Raw genomic sequence first — 25,969 nt, forward strand, 5'->3', positions numbered from 1 at the left:
GGTGTACAGCAATCATCACAAACAAATTTTAAGGCATTTCCATCCCAAACCCTCAGTGCATCCCCCCTCCCCTCAACCTGTCTCATTGGGAAACCATAAGATTTTCAAAGTCTGTGAGTCAGTATCTGTTCTGCAAAGAAGTTCATTGTGTCCTTTTCTTAGATTCCACATGTAAGTGATAGCATTTGATGTTGGTTTCTCATTGTTTGACTGACTTCACTTAGCATGATAATTTCTAGGTCCATGTTGCTGCAAATGCCATTATTTCTTTCCTTTTAATGGCCGAGTAATATTCCATTGTGTATATGTACTACACCTTCTTTATCCACTCCTCTGTTGATGGACATTTAGGTTGTTTCCATGTCTTGGCTATTGCAAATAGTGCTGCAATGAACATTGGAGTACATGTATCTTTTTGAGCCATGGTTTTCTCTGGATAGATGCCAGGAGTGGGATTGCTGGACTAAAAAGCTACTTTAGGAGTTCCCATTGTGGCACAGCAGAAATGAATCTGACTAGGAACCATGAGGTTACGGGTTTGATCCCTGGCCTTGCTCAGTGGGTTAAGGATCTGATGTTGCCATGAGCTGTGGTGTAGGTCACAGACATGGCTTGGATCTGGCGTTGCTGTGGCTCTGGCGTAGGCCGGCAGCTGTAGCTCTGATTAGACCCCTATCCTGGGAACATCCACATGCCACAAGTGCAGCCCTAAAAAAAGACAAAAGACGAATCAATCAATCAATCAATCAATAAATAAAATAAAAAGCTACTTTAATCAAGACAGTATGGTACTGACATAGGATAATACACAGACAATGGAATAGAATGGAGAATCCAGGAAAAAACCCATATCCCTATGGTCACTTGATTACTGTCAGGGGTGCCAAGGTCATCCAATGCAAAGGATAATGTTTCAACAAATGGTCTTGGGACAACTGAATGTTCACATGCAAAAGAATGAATTTAGACCTATACCTCACACTATATATAGCAGTTAGCTTAAAATTGATCAAAAACTGAAATGTAAGAGCTAAAACTACAAAACACTCAGAAGAAAACATAGAGGACTGGAGCTCATCTTCTCTCAACTGCTGAACAACCTTCAACCAAATAGGCTGAAAACTATCAAAAAAGATATCCTACTCCAGAAGACAAAGAGGAGGCCACATCAAGACCATAAGTGGGGCAATTATGTAATATAAGAAACCCCATCCCCACAGGGTGGATTGCCCACAGACTGTAAAGTAACTATCACAGAGATGCACCTATGGAAGTCAGAGTTCTGAGCCCCACATTAGGTTCCCATGCCTGGGGACCTGGCATTGGAAGAAAGAGCCCTCAGAGAATTTGGTGTTGAAGGCCAGCAGGTCTTGTACACAAGAACTCCACAGGACTGGGGGAAATGAAGAACCTATTCATGACAGGTGCACACACACTTTCATGTGCACTGGGTCCATGGGCAAAACAGAGATTCCATAGGATTCTTGGGCAGATCTAACTGCAGTTCTTTGAGGATTTCCTGGGAAAAAAGCGGGTTAATGGGTCTCATTGTGGGGGAAGGACATTGGAAGCAAAGTTCTCAGGAATAACCATCAGTGTGTGTTCTTCTAGAGGTGGCCACTTTGGAAAAATCTGGCCCCACCCATCAGGGCTGAGAAACCCCAGGCCAAACAATAATCTGGGTGGGATCACAGCCCCACACATTATCAAACAGACTGCTTAAAGAACTCCCCTTCCAGGCAGACAGCCACTCCTTATCTCACCCAGAGACAAAGCCCCACCCACCAGATGGAAAAGAATCAGCTGCACCTACTGGTGGGCAGGCACTAGTCTCTCCCATTAGGAAGCCTACAGCAAGCCCCCATACCAGATTCAGCCACAAGGCGGTGGACATCAGAGTCAAGATAGGCTAAATTCTATTGTCTGCAAAAAGGGAACAATACCAAAAATCTATACAAAATGAAAAGGCAGAGAATTATGACTCAGATAAGGGAGCAGGAAAAAACCCCAGAAAAACAGCTAAGTGACTGGAGATTACCAACCTCCATGAAAAAGATTTTAGACTGATGATAGTGAAGGCAATTCAAGTCTTGGAAATAAACTGGAGGCAAAGATTAATAAGTTACAAGAAACATCGAGCAAAGAAGTACAAGATTTAAGGATTAAGCAAGTAGAGATGTAAAATACAATAACTGAAATAAAAACTTCATTAGAAGCAACCAACAGCAGAATACAGGAGGCAGAAGAATGAATAAGTGAGGTGGAGGACAGACTGGTGGAAATCACTGATGTGGAACAGAAAAGAGAAAAAAGATTTATTTATTTATTTATTTCCACTGTACAGCATGGGGACCAAGTTACACATTCACACATACATACATTTTCCTCCCATCGTTGTATTGCGATTTAAGTATCTAGACATAGTTCTCAATGCTACACAGCAGGATCTCATTGTAAATCCATTCCAAAGGCAATAGATTGCATCCATTAACCCCAAGCTCCCGATCCCTCCCACTTCCTCCCTCTCCCCCCAGGCAGCCACAAGTCTATTCTCCAAGTCCGTGAGTTTCTTTTCTGTGGAACTGTTCTTTTGTGCTGTATATTAGATTCCAGTTATAACTGATATCATAAGGTATTTGTGTTTCTCTTTCTGACTTATTTCACTCAGTATGAGAGTCTCTAGTTCCATCCTTGTTGCTGCAAATGGCATGATGTCGTTCTTTTTTATGGCTGAGTAGTATTCCATTGTGTATATATACCGCATCTTCCTAATCCAATCATCTGTTGATGGACATTTGGGTTGATTCCATGTCTTGGCTATTGTGAATAGTGCTGCAGTAACCATGTGGGTGCATGTGTCTTTTTCAAGGAAAGTTTTGTCTGGATATATGCCCAAGAGTGGGATGGCTGGGTCATATGGTATAGTTTTGTAAGATACCCCCCATACTCTTCTCCATAGTGGTTGTACCAGCTTACATTCCCACCACCAGTGCAGGAGGGTTCCCTTTTCTCCACACACCCTCTAGCATTTGTTATTTGTGGACTTATTAATGATGGCCATTCTGAGTGGTGTGAGGTGGTATCTCGTGGTAGTTTTGATTTGCATTTCTCTAATAATCAGGGATGTTGAGCATTTTTTCATGTGCTTGTTGGCCATCTGTATATCTTCCTTGAAGAAATGTCTATTCAGGTCTTTTGCCCATTTTTCCATTGGGTGGTTGGCTTTTTTGCTGTTGAGTTGCAGAAGTTGCTTGTATATTCTAGAGATTAGGCCCTTGTCCATTGCATCGTTTGAAACTATTTTCTCCCATTCTGTAAGCTGTCTTTTTGTTTTCTTTTTGGTTTCCTTTGCTGTGCAAAAGCTTGTCAGTTTGATTAGGTCCCACTGGTTTATTGTTGCTCTTATTTCTATTGCCTTGGGAGAATGACCTGATAAAATATTCATGAGGTTGATGTCAGAGAATGTTTTGCCTATGTTCTCTTCCAGGAGTTTGGTGGCTTCTGGTCTTATATATCAGTCTTTCAGCCATTTTGAGTTTATTTTGGTGCATGGTGTGGGGTGTGCTCTAGTTTCATTGATTTGCATGCAGCTGTCCAGGTTTCCCAACAATTCTTGCTGAAAAGACTGTCTTTTTCCTGTTTTATGCTCTTGCCTCCTTTGTCAAAGATCAATTTACCATAGGTGTCTGGGTTTATTTCCGCGTTTTCTATTCTGTTCCATTAGTCTGTCTGTCTGTTTTGGTACCAGCACCACCCTGTCTTGATGACTGTGCCTATGTAATAGTGCCTGAAGTCTGGGAGAGGTATGCCTCCTGCTTGGTTTTTGTTCCTCAGGATTGCTTTGGCAATTCTGGGTGTTTTGAGGTTCCATATAAAATTTTGGATTGTTTTAGTTCTGTGCAAATGGTCATGGGTAATTTTATAGGGATTGCATTTAATCTGTAGATTGCTTTGGGTAGTATGGCCATTTTTACAGTATTATTTTTTCCAACCAAGGAGCATGGAATCTCTTTCCATTTCTTTACAGCTTCTTTAATTTCCTTGATTAATATTTTATAGTTCTTGGCATATAAGTCTTTCACCTCCTTCATCAAGTGTATACCCATGTATTTGATTTTTTGGGTGCAATTTTAAAAGATATTGTGTTTTTGTATTCCTTTTCTAATATTTCATTGTTAGTACACAGAAATGCGACTGATTTCTGAATGTTAATCTTATACCCTGCTACTCTGCTGAATTTGTTGATCAGTTCAAGTAGTTTTTGGGTTGAGTCCTTAGGGTTTTCTATATGTTGTATCATGTCATCTACATACGGTGACAGTTTCTTTAAAATATACAAGCAACTTCTGCAACTCAACAGCAAAAAAGCCAACCACCCAATGGAAAAATGGGCAAAAGACCTGAATAGACATTTCTTCAAGGAAGATATACAGATGGCCAACAAGCACATGAAAAAATGCTCAACATCCCTGATTATTAGAGAAATGCAAATCAAAACTACCACGAGATACCACCTCACACCACTCAGAATGGCCATCATTAATAAGTCCACAAATAACAAATGCTAGAGGGTGTGTGGAGAAAAGGGAACCCTCCTGCACTGGTGGTGGGAATGTAAGCTGGTACAACCACTATGGAGAAGAGTATGGGGGGTATCTTACAAAACTATACCATATGACCCAGCCATCCCACTCTTGGGCATATATCCAGACAAAACTTTCCTTGAAAAAGACACATGCACCCACATGGTTACTGCAGCACTATTCACAATAGCCAAGACATGGAATCAACCCAAATGTCCATCAACAGATGATTGGATTAGGAAGATGCGGTATATATACACAATGGAATACTACTCAGCCATAAAAAAGAACGACATCATGCCATTTGCAGCAACAAGGATGGAACTAGAGACTCTCATACTGAGTGAAATAAGTCAGAAAGAGAAACACAAATACCTTATGATATCAGTTATAACTGGAATCTAATATACAGCACAAAAGAACAGTTCCACAGAAAAGAAACTCACGGACTTGGAGAATAGACTTGTGGCTGCCTGGGGGGAGAGGGAGGAAGTGGGAGGGATCGGGAGCTTGGGGTTAATGGATGCAATCTATTGCCTTTGGAATGGATTTACAATGAGATCCTGCTGTGTGGCACTGGGAACTCTGTCTAGTCACATATGATGGAACACGTAATGTGAGAAAAATGAATGTATACATGTATGTGTAACTGGGACACCATGTGGTACAGTAAAAAAAGGTTAAACAATAAAATAAAACAAAAGAAAATAAAATATGCAAACACACACACACACACAAAATACCTAGAAGCATATGACAACAAAAATACAGCAATTGAAAACCTATGGGGTCCAGTAAAAGCAGTTCTAAGAGGAAAGTTTATAGCAATACAGGCCTACCTCAGGAAACAAGAAAAACCTCAAATAAAATACCTAACTTTATACCTAAAGCAACTAGAGAGAGAAGAACAGACAAGACCCAAACTTAGCAGAAGGAAAGAAATCATAAAGATCAGAGCAGAAATACATGAAGTAGAATGAAGAAAACAGAGTTCCTGCTGTGGCTCAGTGGTTAATGAACCCGACCAGTATGCATGAGGACATGGGTTCTATCCCTGGTCTTGCTTAGTGGGTTAAGGATCTGGCATTGCCGTGAGCTGTGGTGTAGATCACAGACTTGGTTTGGATCCCATGCTGCTGTGGCTGTCCAATTCAATCCCTAGCTTGGGCACTTTCATGTGCTGTGGGTATGGCCCTAAAAAGACAAAAAACAAACAAACAAAAAAACAAACAGAAAACCCCCCAAAAAAACAAAACAAAAAAAAATGAAGAAAACCATAGAAAAGATGAATGTAACTAAAAGCTGCTTTTTCAACAAATTAAACAAATTTGATAAACCCTTAGCCAGACTCATCAAGGAAAAAAGAGAGAGGACTTAAATCAATAATATTAGAAATGAAAAAGGAGAAGTTACAACAGACATCACAGAAATACAAAGGATTTTAAGAGACTACTACCAACAACTATATACCAATAAAATGGACAGCCTCGAAGAAATGGACAAATTCTTAGATAAGTACAATCTTCCAAGACTAAATCAAGATGAATTAGAAAAGATGAACAGACTAATCACAAGTACTGAAATTGAAAGTGTGATTTAAAAACTTCCAATAAACCAAAGTCCAAGACCAGATGGCTTCACAGGCAAATTATATCAAACATTTAGGGGACAGCTAACACTTATCTTTCTGAAAATATTCCAATAAATTGAAGATGAAGGAACACTCCCAAACTTAATCTATGAGGCCACCATCATGATGATACTAAAATAAGACAAAGAGACACAGAGAAGAAAATTACAGGCCAATATCACTGATGAATATAGATGCAAAGTTCCTCAACAAAATACTAGCAAACTGAATCCAACAATACATTAAAAGGATTGTACGCCATGATCTAGTGGGATTTATCTCAGGGATGCAAGAATTTTTCAATATTTGCAAATCAATCAGTGTGATATCAAATTGAAGAATAAAAACCATACGATGCCCTCAACATTTGCAAAAAAGCCTTTGACAAAATCTAACACCAATTTCTGATAACAACCTTCGAGAAAGTGGTCACAGAGGGAACCTACCTCAACGTAATAGAGGCCATATATGACAAACCCAGAGCTAACATCATTCTCAATGGTGAAAAGCTGAAAGAATTCCCATCAAGATCAGGAACAAAACAAGGATACCCGCTATCGCCATTACTATTCAACATAAGTTTTGGCAGTCCTAGCCATGGCAATCAGAGAAGAAAAAGAAATAAAAGAATCCATATAGGAAAGGAAGAAGTAAAATTATCACTGTTTGTAGATGACATGAAAATCCTAAAGATGCTATCAGAAAACTGTTAGAGCTCATCAATGAATTTGGTAAAGGCAAAGGATGCAAAATTTATACACAGAAATTGACTGCATTTCTGTATGCTAACAATGGACTATTAGAAAGAGAATTTAGGGAAACAATCCCATTTACCATTGTATCAAAAAAATACCTATAAATAAGCCAACCTAAAGAGACAAAAGACCTGTACTCTGAAAACCTTAAGATGCTGATGAAAGAAATCAAAGATGACACAAATAGATGGCAAGACATACCATGCTCTTGGATTGGAGTAATCAATATTGTTAAAATGATTATGCTACCCAAGACAATCTACAGATTCAATGCAATCCCTATCAAATTGCCAAGGACATTTTCCACAGAACACGAACAAAATTTTTAAAAGTTTGTTTAGAAGCACAAAAGACTCAGAATAGCTAAAACCATTCTGAGAACGAAAAATGGAGTTGAAGAATCAGGCTTCCTGACTTCAGACTGTACTACAAAGTTATAGTCATCAAAATAGTATGGTACTGGCACAAAGACAGAAATACAGATCAGTGGAACAGGATAGAAAGCCCAGAATTAAATGCATGAACCTATAGGCAACTATCTATGGCAGAGGAGGCAAGAATATACAATGGAAAAAAGACAGCTCCTTCAATAAGTGGTGCTGGGAAAACTGGACAGCTACATGTAAAAGAATGAAATTAGAATACTTCCTAACACCATACAAAAAAATAAATTCAAAGTGGACTAAAGACCTAAATATAAGACTGTATACAATAAAACTCTTAGAGAAAAACTTAGTCTGAACACACTCTGACATAAGCCACAGCAATATCTTCTCAGATCTACCTCCTAGAGTAATGACAACAAAAACAAAAATAAGCAAATGGGACCTAATTAAACTTAAAAGTTTTGACACACATGGTTCTTCCTTGTGACCAGCTTTTGCCCTTCTTTTAAAAGCCTTAGGAAGGTGAGATGCAGGCCTTCCTGGCTACAGAGGGAGATAGGAATAAGATGGCGGAGTAGAAGGACTGGAGCTCAACTTCTCTCCTAAAAACAACAAAATTTACAACCAAATGTTGAGCAATCTTCTAGCAAATGGACTGGAAACATTCAAAAAGATGTCCTACTCTGAAAGACAAAGAGGAGGCCACATCAAGAGGTAGGAGGGGCGATTATGTGATAGAAGCAACCCCATACATCCCGGGTGAGAAGCCCCAAAGACTGGAAAGCAACTGGTTCACAGAGAATCACATACAGGAGTGAGAGTTCTAAGCCCCACATCAAACCCTCACGTGTGGGGATATGGCACTGGGAGAAAGAGCTCCTGGAGCATCTGGCATTGAAGGCCAGTGGGGCTTGTGTGCAGGAGCTTCACAGGACTGGGGGAATCGGAGACCCCATTCTTAAAAGGCACACACAGATTTTCACGGGCACTGGGTCCCAGGGCAAAGCAACGTCTCCATAGGAATCTGGGTCAAACCTGACTGCAGTTCTTGGAGGACCTCCTGGGAAAACAGGGGTGAATGTGGCTTGTTGTGGGGGAAGGACATTGGAAGCAAAGCTCTTGGGAATATTCATCAGCATACCTTTCTATGGAGGTGGCTATTTTGGGAAAATCTGGCCCCACCTATCAGCACTGAGAAGCCCCAGGCCAAACAGCAATCCAGGTGGGATCACAATCCCGCCCATCAGTAAACAGGCTGCCTAAAGACCCCCCAGGTATACAATAGCCTCTAATCTCACCTAGAGACAAAGCCCCACCAACCAGAGGGATCAGAATAAGCTCCACCTACCAGTGGGCAGGCATCAGTCCCTTCCTTCAGGAAGCCTAAATCAATCCCCTGTACTGACTTCAGCCACAAGGGAGGCAGACACCAGAAGTAAGAGAGGCTACAACTCTATTATCTGTAAAAAGGTCACCACACCAAAAACCTATAAAAATGAAAAGACAGAGAACTATAACTCAGATAAGGGAGAAAGAAAAAAAAAAAACCCAGCAAAACAGCTAAGTGATCAGGAGATTCTCAGCTTCCAAGAAAAAGACTTTAGACTGTTGATGCTGAAGATGATGCAAGACATTGGAAATAAACTGGAGGCAAAGATGGATAATTTACAGGACACACTGAGCAAATAAATACAAATTTAAAACTTAAGCAAGAAGAGATGCAAAATATAATAACTGAAATAAAAAAATTCACTAGAAGCATCCAACAGCAGAATACAGGAGGCAGAAGAACAAATAAGTGAGGTGGAGGACAGATTAATGGAAAAAAATCTGAGGCAGAACAGAAAAGAGAAAAAAGATTGAAAACAAATAAAGAGAGTCTCAGGGAACTCTGGGACAACGTGAAACGCACCAAACGTGGGTGCCAGAAGGAGAAGAGAGAGAGAAAGGGTCAGAAATAATATTCCAAGAGATAATAGCCAAACACTTCCCTAACATGGGAAAGGAACCACTCACTCAAATCCAGGAAGCACAACGAGTACCATATAAAATAAACCCAAGGAGGAACACCCCAAGACACATATTAATCAAATGGACCAAAATTAAGGACAAAGAGAAAATGTTGAAAGCAGCTAGGGAAAAGAAACAATAACATACAAGGGAACTCTGATATGGTTATGGGTAGATTTTTCAGCAGAAACTCTGCAGGCCAGAAGGGAGTGGCATGATATACTTAACATGATGAAAGGAAAAAACCTCCAACCAAGATTACTTTACCCAGCAAGGCTCTCATTCAGATTTGAAGCAGAAATCAAAAGCTTCACAGTTAAGCAAACGTTAAGAGAATTAACTTAAGAGCAATACTAAACCAGCTTTACAACAAATACTAAAGGAACTTCTCTAGGCAGAAAAGAAAAGGCCTCAACCAGAATCAAAATACCACAAATGACTAGGCTCACCAGTAAAGGTATATATACAGTAAAGATTTGAAATCATTCACGTACAATTATGCCACCAAAATCAGAAATCGTGAGAAGAGGAGAGTACAAATGCAGGACACTGGAGATGCACTTGCAGGTAAGAGACCAACAACTTAAAACAATCTTGTGTATATATAGACTCTTATATCAAAACTTCAGAAAAACTGCAAACCAAAAATCTATGAGAGATACACAAAGAAATAAGAAAAATCAATGCAGATACAACACTAAAGATAGTTATCAAACCACAAGAGGAAAGAACAATAGAAGTAGGGAAGAAAAAAGAGCAACAAAAACAAATCCAAAGCAATGAATAAAATGGCAATAAGAACATACACATCAATAATTACCTTAAATGTCAATGGACTAAACACCCTAACCAAAAGATATAGACTGGCTGAATGGATACAAAACCAAGACCCACATATATGCTTTCTTCAAGAGACGCTTTTCACTTCTGGGGACACATACAAATTGAACATGAGAGGATGGAAGAAAATATTCCATGCAAACGGGAATCAAAAGGAAGCTGGAGTAGAAATACTCATATCAGACAAAATAGACTTTAAAATGGAGAATATTTTACGAGACAAGGAAGGACACTACATAATGATCAAAGGATCAATCCATTAGGAATATATAACAATTTTAAATATCTACGCAGCCAACATAGGTTCACCACAATACATAAGCCTAACAACTACTAACAACCGTAAAAGGACCAATTGACAATAACACAATAATAGTGGGGAACTTTAACACCCCACTTACAGCAATGGACAGATCATCCAGACATAGTAGATATTTATAGGACATTCCATCTAAAAGCAACACAATACACATTCTTCTCAAGTGCACATGGAACATTCTGTAAGATTGATCACATCCTGGGCTACAAATCCAACCTCGGTAACTTTAAGAAAATTGAAATCCTATCAAGCATCTTTTCCTATCACAAAACTATACAACTGGAAATCAACAACAAGAAAATGCAAAAACACAAACCTGTGGAGACTAAACAACATGCTACTAAACAACCAATGGATCACTGAAGAAATCAAAGAGGAAATTAAAGAGTACCTAGAAGCAAACGACAAAGATACAATGCTCCAAAACTTATGGGATGCAGCAAAAGCCGTTCTAAGAGGAAAATTTAAAGCAATACAAGCCCACCTCAGGAGATAAGAAAAAGCTCTAATAAACTAATTTTACATCTACAGTAGCTCAAGAGAAAAGAACAGACAAGGCCTAAAGTTAGTAGAAGGAAAGAAATCATAAAGATCAGAGCTGAAATCAATGAAATAGAAACAAAGAAAACCATAGAAAAGATCAATGAAACGAAAAGCTGGTTCTTTGAAAAGATCAACAAAATTGATAAACCCCTAGCCAGGCTTATTAGGCAAAAAAGAGAGAGGACTCATATCAATAAAATTAGAAATGAAAAAGGAGAACTAACAATGGATATCACAGAAATACAAAGGGTAACTTAGAACACATGAGTATATTCACAAAACACATGAGCTATCAATACCGAATCATGAAGAATCAGAAAATATGAAATACCAATAAACAAGTTAGGAAATTGAATCAGTAATTTAAAACTTCCCAACAACAAAAAAAGCTCAGGACCAGACGGCTTTGCTGGTGGATTTTACCAAACAATTAAAGAAGAATTATTAATGTCAATTCTTCTCAAACTCTGAGAAAAAATCAAAGAGGAGGGAACACTTCCAAACTCATTCTACATGACCAGCATTATCCAAAAATGCTGGCATTATCCAAAGCCAGATAAGCACACTACAAGAAAGTAAAACTATATAGACCAATATCCGTGATTACTACATATGTAAAAATTCTCAACAAAATATTTGAAAACTACAAAAATATTTGCAAACTGAATTCATAAACATATTAAAAGTATTATACACCACAACCAGGTGGGATTTATTCCTAGGATGCACATATGCAAGTCAACAAATACAACACATAGAATTAATAGTATGAAAGATAAAAATCACATGATCATTGCAATAGGTACATAGAAAGCATTTGACAAAATACAACAGATTTTCATGATAAAAAGCCTCAACAGATTGGGAATAGGAGTAGCATACCTCAGTATAATAAAGGCTGCATTCCACAAAATGACTGTTAGCATTATACTCAACAGAAAAAACTGAAAGCTTTTCTTCTAAGATCAGGAACACACTCTTCAAGGGTCAAGGATGCCTACTCTTACCAGTCTTATTAAATATAGTACTGGAAGTCCTAGCTAAAGCAACTAGGCAAGACAAAGAAATAAAAGGTACCCAAACAGAAAGGGAGAAGTAAAATTGTTGCCATTTGCAGATGATATAATTTTGTATACAGCAAATCCCAAAGACTGAACCAAAAGTTTGTTGGAACTAATCAATGATTTCAGTAAAGTTACAGGATATAAAATCAATATACAGAAATCAGTTGCATTTCTATAAACTGATAATGAAATATCTGAAAAAGAAATAAAACTGTCCCATTCACAATAGTATCAAAAACAATGAAATACTGGAGTTCCCACTGGCATAGATGCAAGGCTAGATTGCAGGCTGAACTGAGTCTTGGCAGAACACCTTATGATTCCTCTGTGAGCAAAGAGAGATAAGCAGCTTGGTTGTAACAGAGCAGGATCTATGGGGTCTTCCCAGGACAGACTCCCACTCCCATGTCCTCTACCTGACTTTTGTCTGTAGAAAAACTTTAGCCAAAGGATAAATTTAACCAGAGAAGTGAGAAAACACAGAAGCAAAGGAAAACAAATACAACCAGGTAATAATAGTTTAGTCATTAAACAAAGTCAAGGACCTTTACTTTCTCTTCAAAGGCTATAGATAATCTTCTGAGCCATATCTTTTGAGCTGTTTTACAGATACTGAAACCCTTACCAGGTAGAAGTTAACTATATGATGACTAGACTGTAGCCATGACATAAGCTGCTTCATCTTACACAGTTCTGAGAACTTGTCTCAAGAAAACGGGAACAAACCCACCCTGGAATCGAAGATTAACTGTACTTAAAACAATCAAGATGATGCTGATCAGACCACCACATGACTAATTTCAAGATGACTGTCAGAGCTGACTGTGCATGTTGTATGTATCCCCCTTCTTCTGCCTCTCCGTGAAACCACCCTTTAAAAGGTCTTGCTCCCTGATGGGCAGTGTGGGTTGGCTTTTGGACATGAGTCCACCTTCTTCCCAGGTTACCAGCCTCCTGAGTAAAGCAACATTTTTTTTTCCTGCCAATACTCATCTCTCCAGTATTGGCCTATGAGCAGTGAACAGCCAAACCTGAGTTCAGTAACATGGCGAGGAACTGCTTCTCACTTGCCTCCCTATCTGGCTGGAGGCTGATATAAGGTTATAACTCATCTGTTTCTGGTTTCAGTTGAGTGCAGAGCAATACTCACCCCACCCTGCATCTGAGAGTACAGCTGTAGACTACAGAACTGCTCACTGCCTTACGGTTTAGCTGTGGGCTCCTTAGCAGTAGAGACACTCATCACCTGTGATGTTTGTCATTGAGCACTTCTGATTCAGTGTCAAACTGTGGGACTAGGGACAAAGGGAACTGACACCAAGGTCATCTTGCTTTTGCGCTAAGTTAACTGTTTGAATACTCTGGGCTCATTGTCTACTGGTCGTCTATGGAAGGATGACAAGTCAACCTAACAACTACAGTAGTGCACCATGTGGCTGCAGTGCCACTTAGAGACTGACCACTTGCCAGACTCTGGTGTTGAGTTGCATGAACAGAATATTGGCTTATTTTCTTTGACATCACACACAGCAAGGAGCAGTTTTTGGAACATACCATGATGTAAGGCAGCCTTATTTACAAACCAGCTTTAGAGTGGATGCCATGTCTGACACCAGCTACACTGCTATTTAATCAGTATATTTATCTAAACAAAATATATTTATGAACTCAAATTTATTTTTTTGTCTTTTTGTCCTTTTTAGGGCCGCACCAACAGCATATGGAGGTTCCCAGGCTAGGGGTCTAATTGGGGCTGTAGGCGCCGTCCTACACCATAGCCACAGCAACGCGGGATCCAAGCCACGTCTGTGACCTACATCACAGCTCGTGGCAATGCCAGATCCTTAACCCACTGAGCGAGGCCAGGGATTGAACCCGCAACCTCATGGTTCCTAGTTGGATTTGTTTCCGCTGCTCTAAGACGGGAACTCCCTCAAATTAATTTTAAAAGTTAGCCTTATACCCTACTTGATATTCAACAACAGTATCACTTGTAATTGTAAAGGCATATGAAATTAAAAATATTTGAAAGTTTAAATAAGATAGAATACACTACATCCATTTGCAATGCAATGACTACTTCATACATGTTATTTATTCTTCATAGCAATGATTTAGTGTAAATATTGTCATTTTCATTTTAGAAATGGGGAAACAGATCCAAAGTATGTAAACGTTTTTGTCACCATCAAACCGTGTGTGTCAGGGCCAGCATTGAAACCCATAGTTGTTTCATGCTATAGCTAATAAGGAGACAGAACAGATGAGACATAAGTCATTTTGCCTCAGCAAGTTTCTCTGGTTCATTTTTCTTTTCTTAGGAGCTGCATTTTTCAGGCAGCTTCACAACCTAGGTGCTTGTCATATATTTTGTGGTAAAATGGGATGCTCTACCTTTAAGTCTCACACTAGATTTGAATCTTAGTCCTTTTGGACCTGGAAAGATTTTTAAACCTCTTAAGGTGGGGGGGACAACTACTGCTTATAATAATCCCCTGTCATTTCCTGAGCAGAGCGAATTCTGGGTAGGGCCCTTTGTTGTAGAAGTAGTTTTTGGTGTGTGAGGGTGTAAATGATGCCTCAGAGATGTAATTCTTGTACTGTATACAGTAATAAAGGTATAAGGCTAGAACAAAGCCTCTGGAGGTACTTTAAGATGTGATTGTTAGGCTGATGGAGTTTTATGTGGAGGGAGAAAGATTTGTGGCTTCTCCCTCACTGCCTTTAACTTTTGAAGAAAAGCAAACTTTTTGCAGATGTTATGGCATTTTGCCATGGGGCTTATGACATCAGTTCTTTTTTTTCCCCCTACAAACGGTTGTAGATATATTTAGTGTTCTAGTTATATTTTTAATAGCATGGCAAAATATGTTTATATTAAAACTTTAAAAATTTTTTTCTGTCAGTGATTTCATCTGGAACACCACGTGAGGTCTGTGTGCCACATTTTGGGAAACATTTCTTTCAAGAGAAGAACAAAGGCTTTATGGCAAGCACTGAAAAAATATGTTAAGCTTTTATGAAAATATCATATTACCACTATAGTCATCATGTACACTAGTTCTTCTGTATTCAACATTTTCAGAAATATTTACTTTGCAAAGGAGCAAGTGCTTATAACTTATGACTTCAATACCCCAATTTGCTTCTTACTGGAATCAGAAATAAATTTTGTGTATACTCTCTGGCCTTGTGAGGATTAAATGAGGTCATATATGTATGGAATCTAGCACAGGGAAGTAGGTGAAAGCACAAACCCTATAAATGTGAGTTATTATTCCTGTTGTTATAAAAGAACTCAGTAAATAGCGTTATTATCAAAACTATACACAGGTTTGAGTTTGGTGAGCCATTCGTGACCATACAGCACAGATCAAAATCATCTAGGCAAGTTAATAGAGTTTAGCAAGTTAAAAGGCTTTTACCTTTCTGTGTACAGAAGATTATTATCAGCACAGATACAGGAGCAGGTAGTTTTGAGAGTGACATCATTATTACTGGTATCTTGCAAGGAAGATGGGTACCTCACAAAGTTTGAAGGGGTGGGAACCTGGAGCTGCTCCTTCTATCTCTGCCTTTTAAGTAAAGTCCAATCTTAAAAGAGGGAAGCAATCCAGAAACAAATGATCACAGGAAAGCCTGGCCCTATATTACTCACAGCCTTGCAGACGTCAGTTGTAGAGAACAAAAAGAGGTTTTATATCCCAATTCATTGTATGAAGCTAGCATAACCTTGATACCAAAGTTGAAGAAAGAGTACATAAACTAGAAGTATAGGTTAGTGCCACTCATGAGGACACACACAAAAATCCTAAACAAATTATTAGGACATAGATTATTCAGAAGGATATTGTAACCAATTCCCCGCCCCCACACCAGTAATGTGCAAAGTTGGTTTAAACAGAGGAATTTACCTACATAATTCACATTAACAGATTAGTGGAGGAAAAAAAATCCTATGATCATCTCAATAAAGTATTTGATGAATGACAACATATATTCAAGATAAACATTCTTAGCAAACTAGGATTAAAATGGAATTTCCTTTACTTCACAGTAAACATGGTTAAATGTCAAAACCTTTCTAATTCCATTATAAAAAGTATAATATTTAAAACAGCAGAAACAAACTGATAGCATTCAAAGAAGATATGATTGAGTATGTTGAAGTCAGAAAGGAGCTAGACAAACTTTTGGAAGTGATAAGCATATTTAGCAAGATTGCTGGAGAGAATACCAATGTACAAATATATCTGTATATACCAGCTCAATCAAAACATAAAATTTCAAAAATGATATAATTTTCTTTTTTTTAACTGATATAATTTTCAATAGCATAAAATGCTAAGGAATAAGTTTAACAAAAGATTTGCAAAATTCTTTGGAGAAAGTTGTGAAACTTTATTGAGAGAATTTTAATAGTCAAATATCCAGCTTAAGAACAGTTTGCATGCCTTCAGCTTGTTTTTTGTTTAAACCTGTGGCTCCCCTTCACCTGTAAGATAAACATAACATTACTTAGCAGAATTTTATTTAGATTGCATTAAAACTATACAAAGGACACTACAGGTTTGGTTTTATAAGACAGACTTCCAAGTATATATTTTACTAATATTTTTTAAACACGTTACTCTTTCTATTGGTACAAGGAAACAAAAAATAATGTTCAGGTTCAGAATACATTTAATAAAATGAACTTACTGGAATGCACTTTTAAATGGAAAAAAAATCACACATACTTTTACTAAAAGTCCAAACAATACACACAGAAAAACCTAATGAAAGAAGTTTACAAAAAACTATCATTTAGGAGTTCCCACCATGGTGTAGTGGGTTAAGAATCTGACTGCTGTGGCTTGGGTTGCTGCAGAGGTGTGGGTTCGATCCCTGACCCAGTGCAATGGGTTAAAGGATCCCATGTTGCTGCAGCTGCATTGTAGGTCGCAGCTGTGGCTCAGATTCAATCTCTGGCCTGGGAATTTCCATATGCCACAAGTGCAACCATAAAATTAAAAAAAAAAAACAAAAAAACCCCCAAAAGACCTACCCCCCCAAAAGCCTATCATTTTAATGCTTCAATTTGAAATAATATTCTGAATATAAGATAGCAAAAACAGTAAAGCCATATTTGTTACTGCTTAAGTGAAGTAAATAGAAAGCCAGTACTACATTTCTTTTTTTCCTCTATTGTGTAGAAGCAAAAATGTTTCTTTGGGCTGGTTTAACACTTATGGGATTGTTTAAGTAGGGTAACCATTTGTCCCCATTTTCACCTGTAGTCCTGGTGCAATTATGAGTAATGCCTTTTAACACTTGAAAGTCTTCCAATTTGTATAGTATGCAATCACACTAGTTTTAAGTCATTAGCATCGGTTTTGACATCAAAATGTGAAGCACATACATACCATTTCTTACTGCCTGACAAAAAGAAGGGAGAAACAAATGGAGAGAGGGAAAAAGAAAGGGAGAGGGCAAGAAAAGGCCCTAGACAAGCCAAACATTTGTTTCTAAAAGTTAAGCGCTTTTCAAAAAAATATTTACTGAGGAATAATTGACAAATACAACTCTGTATATTTAAAGTGTACAACATGATGATATACATATATCTATGTGGACATACACATACACACACATTATGGAATGACTACCAAGATAAAAATAAGTAATTAAAACATCCATCGTCTCAAAGAGTTAACTTTTTTTGTGGTAAGAATGCTTAAGATATAACTCTCATCAACTTTCAAGTATACAATACTGTCTTATTAGCTAAATGTTTTTGAGGGACAACCCCTATAAATTTTAGAAATTTTCCCATGGTATTTGTGATGTTTAGATATTCAGGTTCTACTGGGATATCTTAAATAATATATGTTTTCCTAGTATATCAACTGTTTCATCAATATTTTAAAAATATTAGCGTTCAAGAATATATTCACTTTCAATTATATAAAATACTGTTAGCATCTTGTTCATATTCCTTATTGTGTACACTTCTGCATTTTCAATTTTCTTCAAGGTTATGTAAACTAGCAGATCTGCTTTATAAATCTTTTTTATGGACGTCCTGTGGCAGATGGGGTTCCCAGGCTAGGGATCAGATCTGAGCTGCAGCTGCGGCAATGCCGCATCCTTAACCCATTGTACCTGGCTAGGGATTGAACCTGTGTCCCAGTGCTCCCAAGAAGCTGCCGATTCCGTTGCAGTACTGTGGGAACTTCTATAGATATTTTTTCAAAAAGTAGTCTTTCTGATTTATTAGTTGCATTACTTTTCCTTTTACCAAGGATCCATACCTTTTATTAAGTACCTCTTTCTGTTTTCCTTAGGTTTATTCTGTTGTTCTTTTTTTATCTTACCTTTTATATTAGATGCTCCCATAATTATCTATATAATAACATATCCATTTAAAGGCTAGGATCTTTCTTTGAGGACATTTTAGTCATGCTCAGTAGGCTCCTGGAAGTAGTCTGAAAACTAATCTAAATATTCTAATGAATGGTTTAGCAATGTAAAATAAAAAAAGTTTAGTGAAAGATTAATGAAAGTTAATTTCTGACCTAAACATCAAGTCCTTGGGTTAGGGATCCTGCGTTGCTGTGGCTGTGGTGTAGGCCAGCAGTTGCAGCTCCGCTTCGACCCCTAGCCTGGGAACTTCCATATGCCAAGGGTGCAGCTCTAAAAAGACAAAAACAAATAAAAAAATAAAACATTAAGTCTTTCCTTTAAATTCAGAAGCTCTTAAACTTCTACAAGGATTAGCAATTTTGAAAACACATATGTAAAATATATTTAGGTTGATTATGCAGGAATTCCTAAGGTTGTAGTTCTTGAACTTCAAATCCTATCAACTGATGTCCCAAGGCAGAAACTGCTGATATGCCACTTTTGATATGGTTAGAAGTGATTATATCATAGTGTCTGCATTTTTCTTAGGAATGGTGGTGGTTCATTAAGACTGACAATGTGAAGAGGGAGCATGCTTTGCATATGAAGCTTACTTACACCTGCTTTGAGCATCACTGACAAAATGCAGCCTCTCAACTTGATCAGCCACAGAAGCGAGATACTAGACTATCTCTTGCCATTTTATTATTCTGTCATTTAAGGCTTCATTGATGAAAGGATTTAAAGAGCTAGAGAACGCAGAATATGATGGAATCTAAGAACCGGAATCCATGTCTCCATTCATAAAAATAAACATCAAGCAGAGTGTTGACTCATTACCCTTAGTAGCAATGAAATCTCAATTCAGATGTTAAAATTTGACTCAAGATGATATTTTATGGTACACAAATCATGCAAAACAGAATATCTCTGTATTCTATCCAACATAATCAGAGAATGCAAAAAGCAGCATTGAAAATGATTTTGTATTTGATTGGAAGTCACTATATAAGAGTAAACCTGGGTTTAGAAGTTAAGGAATTTCCCAGAATCACACCACACAAATTATGTTTGAGCTGGTACTAGAACCTACTTCAGTGCCTCAGCATATTTCATAGAAACTGATATTAAGTAGCAGTAATGTTATCTCCATATTATTAAAGATATAATATTCTGTAAAACAGAAACCACATAAATTGCACTCTTAGTGGATAAATAACATACCTCCTTCCAGCACTCTAATGGGCTCAGAACATAATGGAATCTCCTCCCTGACAGCAGGATTATCTCTGCCCCTACCCTCAGTCTTTGTTGGAGCTGGTTTCTGGAGATCAGTTTCCAGGTCAGACCCTTAAAAAAGGTATCAATTAAAGTAGTAAATATTAAATATAAATAAGTAAATGATAATGTTCTTTTAGATATATGAAATAAAAGCCTGTAGGCTAGTGTAAAAATAATTGTGATGGAAAGATGGACTCTTTGTTTTCCTGTATTATGAGACCTTATTTTAAATAACCACCTAAACCACACTGCAGCTACATTTCCTATTTATTACCATAGTGTCTTAAAAGTAGAGAGTATCAGCTATCTAAGAAATCTAACGTTTATACCGTGGATAGGATTTTAATTGCAACTAAAATGTAATTTTCTGGAGGATTAGCTGAGTGCATTTGTGGGTCTGTGAAAAATCTTATCATAGTGACACTCATCCCTTATTGAAGTAATCTGAAACTTATTTTGTTAAAATTAACTACTACCTATGCTTAGGTGCAAAGGCCCTATATGTAACTATCCATAAATGAGTTCCATTTAGAATAAAGTATCAAAAATAACAGCAAATTATTAGTGACAAAGAGCAACAGTTCTGTCTTACAGTGAGAATAAAGGAAGAAGAGTGGAAAGAAATTCATGAACTTTGTTGTCAGTCATATCATAGAAACCTCTTACTAGTGAGTGGCTAAAGTAATCCATGGTCTGAATTATGTAAATAACTGACCATAAGTGTTTGATGAAAATACTATATTTGGAAGAAATAATTTGTTTCATGATAATTTTAAGATATCTTTGATTTTCCTAATCATAAAACTATTTAAACACCTTTTAAAGACACTTAAAAACCATACTGATATAGTTACCTATATGCCAATATCCTGAATTATCCAGCTTTTACCAAATTGACCATACCAAAATATCAGTCAAAGGACACAGTAGCTATCACTCATTGAACTCTTTTCTGGAGTCTCTGTCCTGCTCCTTTGAACTCTATTTATTCCTGGGCCAATACCAGAAGAGTATACCATAGAGACACAATTGAGTATTGAGCATTTTACACAAAACAATTCAGTTTTTTTGTACGACATAGATGGCAGGAAAAACACAAGCCTTGGAACTATGTCCTAATGAGTCAAGTACTCTTTGGCAAGCCACAATCCCAGAGCCTCAGTTTTCTCATTTATAAATAGGGCTAACACCTCTATGCAAATAAGCTTTATCCCAGGTATTATAAGATATGTTGACTAGGCACCCTGCACATGATATTCAAAGTTGCTTATGCTTCTGACTGAAAAGACCACACAATATTCAAAGAAGAAAAATATTAAACTACTGAAATAATGTTCACTTTGTAGTTAAAATTATCCTCTGATTTATCAAAGACTGTATTTTCAAGCACAGAAATAGGGAAGGATTGCATGAAGCTGCAAACTCTAATCTCTTCACATTTTCAACTAATTTTTAGAAATTTCTACTATTTTCTTTCCTCCTGTTATGTAATAATGCATGATGTACACATACACCCCTGCCCCACCCAGGCATTCTTCTTCCTCTTCCTTTCACCTTGAACCACAGGTGCTCCTCCATCCTCTTTCTCTTGATCAGGTGTAATGTCCTGACTCTTAGATGGTGGTTCCTCCTGTTGAGGTTGCTCATCACTGGGCTGCTGGGCCTAAGGGTTGTGTGTGTGCACAAATAAAGATTTCTATTTATCCATGCCAATAATATATATATATATATATATATATATATATATATATATATATACACACACACACACACACACATCTAGTTATAAATAAGTATAAAGACATTTAAAAACATTCTATATACGTATTTTTAATGAAGTTACTCTTCCCACAGGGTGTTTACTCCAAGAAAAGTTACCCACAAGGACTTTAGAAGCTATTTTAAACTTCACTGGGATGGATGTATACAGTCTGTTGCTAATAAGCACGAGAAAAAAGTCAGAGTGCATATTTCCACAGGCAACACCATAATGTAATCCTCTTTATTTTGTTTTGGCTTTGCTTATGGCATGTGGAAGTTCCTGGGCTAGGGATTGAACCTGAACCAAGCAGCGACCAGAGCCACAGCAGTGAAAACTTTGGATCTTTAACCCATTGAGCCACCAGGGAACTCCCAGAATGTAATTCTCCTGGATCAATGTTTCTTTCAGGAAGAATCTTCCTGGATTAATATTCCATTCCCCTTATCAGCATGGAAAACTTTTATTGCTGTATCTCTAGTAGCTGTACAAAATTTTCAAAAATATTACTTTCTGGTAAAAAAAAAAACCTCAAATATCAAAACACTCACAACAGGCTCAACTGGCTGGGAAGATTCTTTTTTTTTTAAATTAAGTCACTATCTCGGAGTTCCCGTCCTGGCGCAGTGGTTAACGAATCCGACTAGGAACCATGAGGTTGCGGGTTCGATCCCTGGCCTTGCTCAGTGGGTTAACGATCTGGTGTTGCCGTGACCTGTGGTGTCGGTTGTAGATGTGGCTCGGATCCCGTGTTGCTTGGCTCTGGCGTAGGCTGGTGGCTACAGCTCCGATCAGACCCCTAGCCTGGGAACCTTCAAATGCCATGAGAGCAGCCCTAGAAAAGGCAAAAAGCCAAAAAAAAAAAAAAAAAAAGTTACTATCTCCAGAAAAAAATACATTTCAAAATTTTTAAAAAAGCTTAATATATATTAATAGCTGTATTGAGATATAATCCACATACTATAACATTTACCATTTCAAAATATACAATTCAGTGATTATTAATGTATTCACAGAGTGCACAACAACCATCACTGTCTAATTTCAGAACATTTTTTGTCACCCAAAAGAAACCCCATGCCCATTAGTAATCACTCCTCATTCTCCTCACCCCAGCCCCTTGGAAGCCGCTAGTCCACTTTTTTCGTCTCTATGGATTTGTTTTGGACATTTAATATAGATAGAATTGTTTAACATGCAGTCGTTTGTGATCAGCTTCTTTCACTTAGCATAATATTGTCAAGGTTTATCCATATTGAGATCTCGTGTACCAGTACTTCATTTTCCTAGTGGCTAATGATGTTGAACATCTTTACATATACTAACTGGCCATTTGTAGATCTTCTTTGGAGAAAGGTGAATTTAAATCCTTTGCTTGTTTTGTAAAAATTGGGTTATTTGTCTCTTTATTTTTTATTTACAGCTGCACCTGCAGCATATGGAAATTCCCAGGCTAGGGGTTGAATTGAAGCTGCAACTGCTGGCCTACACCACAGCAACACCAGATCCAAGCCACATCTGCAACCCATGCCACTGAGTGAGGCCAAGGATCGAACCCGCATCCTCATGGACACTATGTGGCTTAACCCACTGAGCCACAATGGGAACTCCTGTCTCTTTATTTCTGAGTTGTAAAAGTTCTTTGTAGATTCTGATGTAAGTAAATTATCAAAGGATTTGCAAATATTTTCTCTCATTCTGTGAGTTTTTTCACTTTCTTGATGGTGTCTTTTGACATACAGAAGTTTTTAATTTTGATAAAGTCCAATTTGTATTTTTTTCCCTTGTTTGTGTTTTGGAATTGTATCTAGGAAACCATCAGCTAATCCAGGGTCATGAAGATTTACTACTATGTTTTCTTGTGAGCATTTTATAATTTTACCCTTACATATAGGTCTTTGATAAAGTTTGAGTTAATTTTTGTATATGGTGTGGTGGTTAGAGGTCCAATGTCATGTAAAAGCATGTAGATATCCAGTTGACTCAGTGCCATTTGTTGAAAAGATATCTTTTCAACAATGAGTTGTCTTGGCACCCCACTGAAAATAAATTAATTATAAGAGTTTTTTGGACTCTCAATTCTATTCTGTTGATCCATATGTCTACCTCTAATGCTAGTCTTGATTAAGGTAGCTTTGTACTAAGCTTAGAGAAACTGTGGTAAAATACACATAACCTAAAATTTACCATCTTAATAATTTTTAAGTGTAGAGTTCAATAGTGTTAAGGGTATTCACATTGCTATATGGCTGGTAAGATTCTTGATCATCTTGTCTTCCTTCAGGTATGGATCTCGATCTCACATGCCCACTCATATTTCACACTGAAAACAGAATACTGTGATTCAGAAAATGTACTTAAGAGGACAGTTATACCATTTCTATTATTAAATGTTCTTTTAATTCTTTTTTTACTTTGAAAATAGCTTCAAAATAAGTTCCAGAGTAGGTATAATTGTATGTGCTTTCTGTACACACCAGACACAAGGACTTGAAAAACCACTGACCTTTGCCAGGTTGGCGGTGAAATCACCTTAAAGGCACCTGACAAAAGATGCGGTTTGGTTTAACAACTGGATTCCCATAGAAGACATTTAAGATTTTTGCCCCACCCATGGCATATCGAGGTTCCCGAGCTAGGAATTGGATCCATGCTTCAGCCTCAACCTGAGCCGCTGCAGAGATAATGTCGGATTCTTAACTGCCATGCCACAGCAGGAACACCTGAAGACATTTAGTGAAATGCTGCTGGAAATTTACAACTTGAGTGACTATTGTTTTTGTCACACTCCCACTTACAAGACCCATTTATTCCCCTTAAAGTTATGTCGGAACACACAGAAAGCCTCAATACTTTACATATTGCCTATGGCTGTTTTCTAGTGTCTATGGCTGAGGCGAGTCTGCATACAGACTAAAGGGCCCGCTTCTTCCTTGGCACCCAGCGCGGGACACTACAGATCTCAGGACGCAGCCACAACCTCACAGCGCTCCCCGTTTCTAGGCCTTTCCTTGACCACCCGCCCCACCACCTGCTGTGGGAAACTGTGGACTCTGGATTCTGTGCCGTCAGCAGTTCCAGGGCCTCCAGGACCCAGACAACCTCAAGGAAGACCCCCAAGACTCTCCTCACCTTCACCTGACCCCCCCCCCCGCCCTTCGGCACCCACCATCCTCCCTTTCCTGCCACCCCGAAGAGAGCCATGGAGGCTGCAAAACCTGCGAGGAAAAGGACGACGACCTCAGGGACTTTCCTCAGAGGCCCCAGAGCGCACCACCTGGACCCACTAGCTCGCCATCCGCTCACACACCCTAAACTCTCGGCAGTTCGAGTCTGGGGACCTACCTGCTGAGTTTCACTAGTCAGAAAGAACAGAAGAGATGAACACGTCCAACACTGGCCCAGCTCTGCCAACGGAAAGTGCACAGCAAGGCGCATGCGCAACAATGGGCACACGCCCCGCGCATGTGCTCTGGCTGAAGGTGTGCTGTACATACTGAACTTTTTATGCCACTGAGGCTGAAAGCCTGAACTGCAAGGTGTCCTGAGGACGAGAAAGGGGGCTGGAAGAGTGGGTTTTTGAAAAAAAATTTTAAAAGTGTTTTTTCTTTTTTGTTTCTTTCCCTCCAACCCAGTCTTTCTTATGCATCCACAGACTGGTGACAGCCCCAGGTTACCCTTAGTGGAGAATGTCTCAGAAAGATGGCCATGATAGAAATAGATATTATAGGATTTTAATACCTATTTTAATACATGCTTTGATTAACTGTTTCTTTCTCTGCCTCTGGGTTTTCTGTCATACTGGCAATGACTTTGCTCACATCTGTAGGATGAATACATTCACCTGTTTCTTTTTTTGCTTGGAGAAATGCACATTCAAATCACTGTACTGGTAACTGATTTCTCTGAATATACTTATTGTCATTCAGTCAGTGTATGGTCCAGTAATATCTATAGATATTGGCCTTAGGATCTCAGCTCAGTCCTCTGTGACATGATGTACAGCGGTGTGACTATGATCTTCATATACTGTACTTCCCAAATATCAGCCAAACAACTTGATAAGCAAAGCTGATTTTATTGCATAACACTGCCAGGAAAGCACTCTCTGGACAGAGCTTTCTTAGAGTCTCAGAGGTGGCAGAGCAGGAGGGCTATTTATTTAGATGTTGAAGTCTGGTGTAGAGCAGGTCTTTCATTGAGGTGGCAGGGTGTGATTAGGATTGAGTAAGAATTGTGATATAATGGTTTAGGTTTAGTGGACACCAAAAGGCAAGAATTTTAAGACAGTTCAGAGGGTCTTGGAGTTGAAAAATGTCATTTGGAACTTTTTATTGAAGAGTTGGTGGGTCTTTCAAGTAGTTTTTGGAATGAACAATAAAGTTATTTTGAACTTTTATCTTCTTAAATGAGCA

The 25,969-nt window shown here is 38.2% G+C and overlaps 1 protein-coding gene and 1 long non-coding RNA gene across 11 annotated transcripts in view; one reads left to right on the forward strand and one right to left on the reverse strand.

The window, feature by feature from the left end:
- The window catches only part of LOC146394601 (uncharacterized), a 77,937-nt gene that overhangs the window by 9,864 nt on the left and 42,104 nt on the right, over positions 1-25,969 (forward strand). Inside the window, exons 3-4 of one of the 10 annotated variants that reach the window (XR_014835481.1) lie at positions 12,822-12,963; positions 15,037-17,161. The exons of the other annotated variants lie outside the window; for them this stretch is intronic. This is a non-coding gene — a long non-coding RNA (uncharacterized LOC146394601). Of the gene's footprint in view, positions 1-12,821; positions 12,964-15,036; positions 17,162-25,969 lie in introns of those variants that run through there. 10 annotated transcript variants of the gene reach the window in all.
- LOC100523296 (putative G antigen family E member 3) lies at positions 16,511-24,976 on the reverse strand. The gene is made up of 5 exons (XM_085007998.1): positions 24,900-24,976; positions 23,792-23,877; positions 21,350-21,458; positions 19,739-19,864; positions 16,511-16,625 (listed from the first exon to the last, which is right to left on the reverse strand). The coding sequence occupies exons 2-5, from the start codon at positions 23,867-23,869 to the stop codon at positions 16,603-16,605; spliced, it is 336 nt and encodes a 111-aa protein (XP_084864124.1). The 5' UTR covers positions 23,870-23,877; positions 24,900-24,976; the 3' UTR covers positions 16,511-16,602.

The sequence above is a fragment of the Sus scrofa genome, chromosome X (assembly GCF_054392235.1).
Source record: "Sus scrofa isolate SSC_HxYL_T2T_F1_AM1 chromosome X, Sscrofa_HxYL_maternal_Yorkshire_Landrace_v2.0, whole genome shotgun sequence".
NCBI lineage: Eukaryota > Metazoa > Chordata > Mammalia > Artiodactyla > Suidae > Sus > Sus scrofa.

Excerpts from the sequence above, each read along its gene's own strand:
- LOC100523296 (XM_085007998.1), bottom strand. The coding sequence starts at position 23,869 with ATGAGTGGGCATGTGAGATCGAGATCCATACCTGAAGGAAGACAAGAT. Across the intron at positions 21,459-23,791 it reads CTTACCAGCCATATAGCAAT|GCCCAGCAGCCCAGTGATGA; the intron begins GTGAATACCCTT and ends CACAACCCTTAG. Across the intron at positions 16,626-19,738 it reads CATTAGAGTGCTGGAAGGAG|GTGAAGGGGAGCCACAGGTT; the intron begins GTATGTTATTTA and ends TTTATCTTACAG.